This window comes from Condylura cristata, unplaced genomic scaffold, assembly GCF_000260355.1.
Source record: "Condylura cristata isolate star-nosed mole 26May11 unplaced genomic scaffold, ConCri1.0 scaffold00009, whole genome shotgun sequence".
NCBI classification, from domain to species: domain Eukaryota; kingdom Metazoa; phylum Chordata; class Mammalia; order Eulipotyphla; family Talpidae; genus Condylura; species Condylura cristata.
In genome coordinates this window covers 177,153-182,963 of record NW_004567110.1, presented here as the reverse complement: position 1 = coordinate 182,963, position 5,811 = coordinate 177,153, and the positions used below count along the sequence as shown (strand labels likewise).

General features: G+C 71.8%; 2 protein-coding genes across 2 annotated transcripts in view; one reads left to right on the top strand and one right to left on the bottom strand.

The window, feature by feature from the left end:
- Positions 1 to 4,112, top strand: part of CDK10 (cyclin-dependent kinase 10) — a 4,771-nt gene extending 659 nt beyond the window's left edge. Inside the window, exons 2-13 of the mRNA XM_004679564.2 lie at positions 1,128 to 1,200; positions 1,502 to 1,573; positions 1,785 to 1,887; positions 1,963 to 2,044; positions 2,123 to 2,190; positions 2,341 to 2,393; positions 2,487 to 2,556; positions 2,844 to 2,903; positions 2,984 to 3,107; positions 3,171 to 3,310; positions 3,401 to 3,453; positions 3,676 to 4,112. Coding sequence (XP_004679621.1) covers positions 1,128 to 1,200; positions 1,502 to 1,573; positions 1,785 to 1,887; positions 1,963 to 2,044; positions 2,123 to 2,190; positions 2,341 to 2,393; positions 2,487 to 2,556; positions 2,844 to 2,903; positions 2,984 to 3,107; positions 3,171 to 3,310; positions 3,401 to 3,453; positions 3,676 to 3,779 — 1,002 coding nt within the window. The 3' untranslated portion in view covers positions 3,780 to 4,112. The remainder of the gene's footprint in view (positions 1 to 1,127; positions 1,201 to 1,501; positions 1,574 to 1,784; positions 1,888 to 1,962; positions 2,045 to 2,122; positions 2,191 to 2,340; positions 2,394 to 2,486; positions 2,557 to 2,843; positions 2,904 to 2,983; positions 3,108 to 3,170; positions 3,311 to 3,400; positions 3,454 to 3,675) is intronic.
- A 4-nt stretch (positions 4,113 to 4,116) lies between these two features.
- SPATA2L (spermatogenesis associated 2-like) overlaps positions 4,117 to 5,811 on the bottom strand; it is a gene marked incomplete at its 5' end in the record, with an annotated part of 3,103 nt that continues 1,408 nt past the window's right edge. The window contains one exon of the mRNA XM_004679563.2: positions 4,117 to 5,751. Within this exon, the coding sequence (XP_004679620.2) occupies positions 4,804 to 5,751 (948 nt within the window). The remainder of the gene's footprint in view (positions 5,752 to 5,811) is intronic.

Below are 5,811 nucleotides of genomic sequence, written 5' to 3'. Positions count from 1 at the left end.
TGTTGGGCCGACCGAGACTGGTCAGCGCCGCAGCAAGGTCGCTGGCCACTGGGAGTGCTGCGCTGCCCGCTGCTTGCTGTCCACCCGCGGGCAGCAGGTGCGCGTGGGCCTGAGGAGCTGAGGGCACCCGCAGGGCGGCCTTCCACAGCACAGTGTCAGGTTGCTCAGAGGAGGCCTTGTCGCCTTGGCAGGCAGAAGAATGAGGAAGGGGTGCCTGTTTGGTGGCCAGGCGCGGCTGGGATTCTGTCCTGCAGCCCGGCGGTCAGTGGGGCAGGACCAGAGGGCAGAGCGGGAATGGGGACACAGGGCGCTGGCCTGGGCAGGGAAGGGTCTTGGGTGGGGACGGGTTGTTGGGAGGCCGTGGGAAACTTCGTCTGCGCAGGGCGCCTGGCTCCCTGGCGTTTGGAAGGGGCTGAACGGGGCTGTAGGAATTTGGGACTTGCCCAGGCGGGTCTTGAACCTGAGAAGTGGGTGTTCGGCGACCTACGTACCCAGTCTGTGAAAGCGTGCTAGGGTCAGGCCTCTCGGACAGAGACCAGGTGCAGGGGCCCTTTCAAGCCCTGGCATTGGCCCCCTCTCCTTACTCCTCGTGGGCAGCGGCACACCGGGCAGCCCTCTCCTGCCCGGCCTGCCCACAGGTCCCAGCCAGCCTTGGGGCACTTCCTTGGGGCAGGAAGTCACCGTGTCCCGCTCACAGTCTGCTGCCGGAACTTGGTCACGTGTTGCCCCGCCGCGGGGAGCTGGGAAATCCACCCCCGCGGGGCGGCTGCGGTCTCTGGCGGGTTCCCAGGGGAGGAGGGTGTGATGCTGGGACCCTGTGCTCACGGGCCTGCCCCGGGTGCGGCCAGCGCGAGCCGCAGCGTGTCCCGTGAGCATGTGTCCTGCCTGTCCCATGGCCACCTGGCATCGCCTGGGCCGCGCTGGGCCTGCCGCTGGCCCAAATGGTCTCGTGCTTTGAGCGACTCACGCGCCCGGCTGGCGGCTGCCACCTGGGCGCCGTCTCCAGCGTTCACCCCGCCAGCGCCCCACGCCCGCAAGGCCCCACACTGCTGCCTTCTGGGGGCGAGCGGCATGCGGTCAAGGCCGCCCTGGCCGGCTGCCCGGCCCCCACTTGGCGTGTCTCGCAGTTGGGGCGGTGCCGGAGCGTGAAGGAGTTTGAGAAGCTGAACCGCATCGGGGAGGGCACCTACGGCATCGTGTGTGAGTGAGGGGCGCTGGGCCGCCCCGTGCAGCCCGGGCGGGCACTTGGGCCGGGGCCGTCTGCGGGTTGTGGGGCGGAGGCATGACCGGGTGGCCGTGGGCTCGCTGGGGTGCCGCGCCCCGCCCCGGCCGGAGCCCGCCGTGTGCTGTTTGGGCAGCAGAGCGGCGCCAGCAGCAGAGGCCCGGTCGAGCCCCCAGGAGCGTGTCTGGCGGCCGGGATGTCACCCCCAGGGAGGGCGCCCAGCGCCCGGGGCGGGGCCCGCGGGTGTAGACGCCAGGGCACTGGGTGTGCCTCTTCCAGACCGGGCCCGAGACACCCAGACAGATGAGATTGTCGCCCTGAAGAAAGTGCGGATGGACACGGAGAAGGACGGTGAGCTGTGGCCGAGCCTCCGGGGCGTGTCCCTGGGGCCGAGGGGCCCCTGCCCCCCCGCACCCCACCCTGGGCTCCCGGCCGCACCTGCCCGCCAGCCCCGGCCAGCGAGCCCCAGGCCCCCCAGACCGCCAGTGCGGGCGCCCCCTGCCCTCGGCCCAGCCGGAGGCCGGCAGGCGGGGCGTGGGGCGAGCCCCGCTGTCGGTTGCAGGCGTCCCCATCAGCAGCCTGCGCGAGATCACGCTGCTGCTGCGCCTGCGCCACCCCAACATCGTGGAGCTGAAGGACGTGGTCGTGGGGAACCACCTGGAGAGGTGAGGCCGGGCTGCCGGGCGCGGCCGGGCAGCAGGGCGGCTGGGCCGGCCGTAGCGCAACGCCCCTCCCCACAGCATCTTCCTGGTGATGGGCTACTGCGAGCAGGACCTGGCCAGCCTCCTGGAGAACATGCCGACGCCCTTCTCAGAGGCCCAGGTGGGGCCTGGGTCGGGCCCTGAACCCCGTTTCGCGGGTGCCCGAGGCGCCCCCGCGCTGACCGCCCTTCCCCTCCAGGTGAAGTGCATTGTGCTGCAGGTGCTGCGGGGCCTCCAGTACCTGCACCGGAACTTCATCATCCACAGGTGGGCCAGGCCGCAGCCCGCTGTCCCTCGGCAGGCCCAGGCCGCGGCCAGGCGCCGGCCCGGGGTGGGTGTCCGGGCAGCGGCGCCCGCGGCCCCATGCCGATCTGAGGAGTGGGGGGCTGTCCGCGGACCTCCACACTCTTTCTCTAGGGATCTGAAGGTCTCCAACTTGCTCCTGACAGACAAGGGCTGCGTGAAGACAGGTGAGTGAAGCGCTGCCTTGGGGCTTGGCCCCCCCCCCCCCGTGGGCGCCCCCAGGCGTGGCTCATGCTCCCTGCTGTTCTGCCCCATTGCAGCGGATTTTGGCCTGGCGCGGGCGTATGGCGTCCCTGTGAAGCCCATGACGCCCAAGGTGGTCACACTCTGGTGAGGGCCTTGGCAGGTGCGCGGGAGCAGGGGAGGGGCCTGGGTCTCCGGGCAGCTTGCCCAGGCCGAGCGGGAGGCCCTGCACAGCACAGGGTGTGGCGTCATCGCCTCCGTCCCTCAGGCAGGGTGGGCCCCGGGCTGCATGCTGCCTTGGGGGAGAGCGGCCCGGAGCTGCTGTGCCTGGGCCCAGCTGGTGGGGCCGTCCTGCCGTCCTGTCGGGGAGAGGTGGGGGGGCTGGGGCGGGGTCAGCTGGAGCAGGGCAGGGCCCATGGTGCATCTGCGTGCAGGTACCGGGCCCCTGAGCTGCTGCTGGGCACCACCACGCAGACTCCCAGCATCGACATGTGGTGAGGCGTGTGGAGGCTGGGGCAGGGGGCTCCCGCTCCCTGGGCGCGGCCGGGCGCGAGGCATCCTGGCTCTGCTGTAGGGCCCTGGGCTGCATCCTGGCGGAGCTGCTGGCCCACAAGCCCCTCCTGCCCGGCACCTCGGAGCTCCACCAGGTGGACCTGATCGTGCAGCTGCTGGGGACGCCCAGCGAGAACATCTGGCCGGTGAGTGGCAGCCCGCCTCGCCCGCCACGCGCCCCGCCGTGGCCTCAGGGTCCCTCCCCGCAGGGCTTCTCGGCGCTGCCCCTGGCCGGCCAGTACAGCCTGCGCAAGCAGCCCTACAACAACCTGAAGCACAAGTTCCCGTGGCTCTCGGAGGCCGGTCTGCGGCTGCTGCACTTCCTCTTCATGTACGACCCCAAGAAAAGGTGCGGGCCTCAGCGATGGTGGTGACCGTGCGGGGTGCCTCGGAGCCGCCCCGAGGCTAGTGCCAGGCCCCTGACGCGGCTCTCACGCAGGGCGACGGCTGGGGACGGCCTGGAGAGCTCCTACTTCAAGGAGAAGCCCCTGCGTGAGTCTGCCTCCGGCGCGGGGGGCCGGCCTGGTGGGGGGCCGGCCTCCGGCGGCCCTCGGGGGCTGAAGGCCGGGGGCATGCTGGGTCCAGTGAGCCACCCACGAAGTGGAGGGCTGGGGGGCGGAGATGCGGGGCGGGGTTCAGGCCCGAGCTCCTGCCACAGTGGGGCTCCTGCCACCCCCAGGAGGCCCCCGAGCCCTGAGCAGCCCCTCCCCACAGCTTGCGAGCCGGAGCTCATGCCCACCTTCCCCCACCACCGCAACAAGCGGGCGGCCCCCGCCACGTCCTCAGGTGTGGAGCCCCAGAGCAAGCGCAAGCCCTGAGCCTGACGCGGTCGCCAAAGACTGGACACCACCGGCGGAGCTCCTGCTCTCCAGAAAGGACCTGCGTCTGGGGATACGGGGTGCGGCCTCGGGCCGGTTCCCAGAAGGAACTGGGGCCTGCCAGGGCCTGCTGCCCCCGCCCACGGGCGGCCCCGAAGGCTCGTCTCCGTGGGTGTGGCTGACGGGTCAGCAGACTGCAGGGCGCTTGTGACCTGAGGGGCGCCAGGGGTCCAGCCAGGGCAGGGCAGGCCGCACCCCAGGGCCCGTGACTGGCTGGAGGCCGTCTGCCCCGGGCCCTGGAGGGGAGCACCACAGATAAAGACCGTGCTGACGCGTGCGGGTTCACTGTCCTTTAATGGGCCTGAAGCGCTCTTGTGAGGGGCTCTCCGAGGGGGCGGGGGTACACTGCGGTCATGAAGGAGGGCCTGGAGGTGGCCTCCCGGGCAGACCGCCTTGCCGTCCGATGGCCTGGTGGGCTCCGCTGGGAACGGCTGTGGCTGCTGCTGCCTGGCCTCAGGGCTCAGCCCCAGGGCTGCTCAGCACCCGGCACTGCGTCCCCGTTGGCCTCGGGGGTGTGTGGAGGCGGAGTGGGTGGCGCCTGCGAGCCCCAGGGCTCCTGCAAGATGCTGCTGAGAGAATGCGTCCCCAAGGGGGGCTCCTCACGTAGCCCTAGCACCCGTCTCTGGCCAGCCTGCCCTGTGGGGGATGGGTGGGCCCCCTCGAGCAGCGCCCCCCACAGGACCAGCAGGAGATGGCGCGCCCCAGCCCACACCTGCAGGAGCAGGATGGGAGCCCCGGCTGACCCCAAGAGTCCTTGTGGGGAGCCAGGCTCGGGGGGCAGGAGTCCGGCAGGGCTGGGTGCTGGGGACAGGGATGAGCTTGAGGCCAATAGAAGGTGAGCCACCTCTCTCTGCGGGCTGGGTGCCCCCTTGCCCAGGGCTCCTCGGGTGGGGTACGCCAGGGCCAGGCTGGAGCGGGGTGAGGCCCGAGAAGCACCATGGAGAGCCTGGGCCCGACCTGCGGGCTAAGGCTTGGCCCCCGGCCCGTCATAGAGCAGGGTGTCCTCGGCCTGTGCCCACCGCCGCTGCTGGGCGCGGCTGAGCAGAGCCCGCAGTGCGTGGCTGGGGCGGCAGGTGGCCAGGGCGACACAGTGGGCGGCATGCAGCTGGCCACACGTGTCGCAGCAGAGGGTGGGCAGGGCGCCAGGGGCCAGGCAGCTGTGGACCTGGTAGTCGGGGGGCTCGTGGGCGGCCCCAGACAGGGTCCTGTGTGTGCCCTGTGGGCTGGCCCTCTCGGGGCTCCCGGGGGGCTGGGGGGTGGCCAGCTCCCTGCGCAGCGAGAGGAAGGAGAACACTTCGGGCTCGGGCTCCAGCTCGTCTTCCAGTGCCCCGTAGGGTGGGCTGCTGCCCCTGGGTGACCCCCCGGCCTCAGCCTCTGGGTCCCAGGCCCCACCACTGGCACCCCACAACTTGGCGCTCTGCTCCCACAGCTGAGGCTGGTAGGCTAGTGCTGAGGGGGGCGAGTCTGGGCCGGGTGAGGGCCCACTGTACAGGCTGGCCTCCTCCAGGCCCTCGTCCTCCTGCAGGTCTCGGTACAGGTCCAGGGGGGCCCGGTACACAGCCAGCGGGTCCCGGGGCGGCAGGGGCGGCGGCTCCTTGTCGCCGGCCAGCCGCCGCCTCAGCCAGGCCACACAGGAGGCCACGTCTGCGCTGGAGCGGCGGGCCTGCAGCAGCTCCTCGGCCGGCAGCACGCTGGTGCCCAGTCGCGCCAGCACCTCCTCCAGGATGTCGCACTCCAGCCGCAGGGCGAAGCAGCCCAGGGCCACCTGCACCAGCTGGCCGGCAGGCGGCGGGGTGGCCATCATGAGGCGGTGGTCATCCTGGCGCACGTAGCCCATCTTCTCGAAGCTCTGGAAGAGCAGGTCCTCAGAGAGCACCCCCTTCAGCACGTGCACGTAGCCGCCTGAGAAGGTCTGCGGGGGCCACGGGTCAGCGGCCCTGCCCCGCTTTGCGCCCGCCCGGCCCGAGCCCGC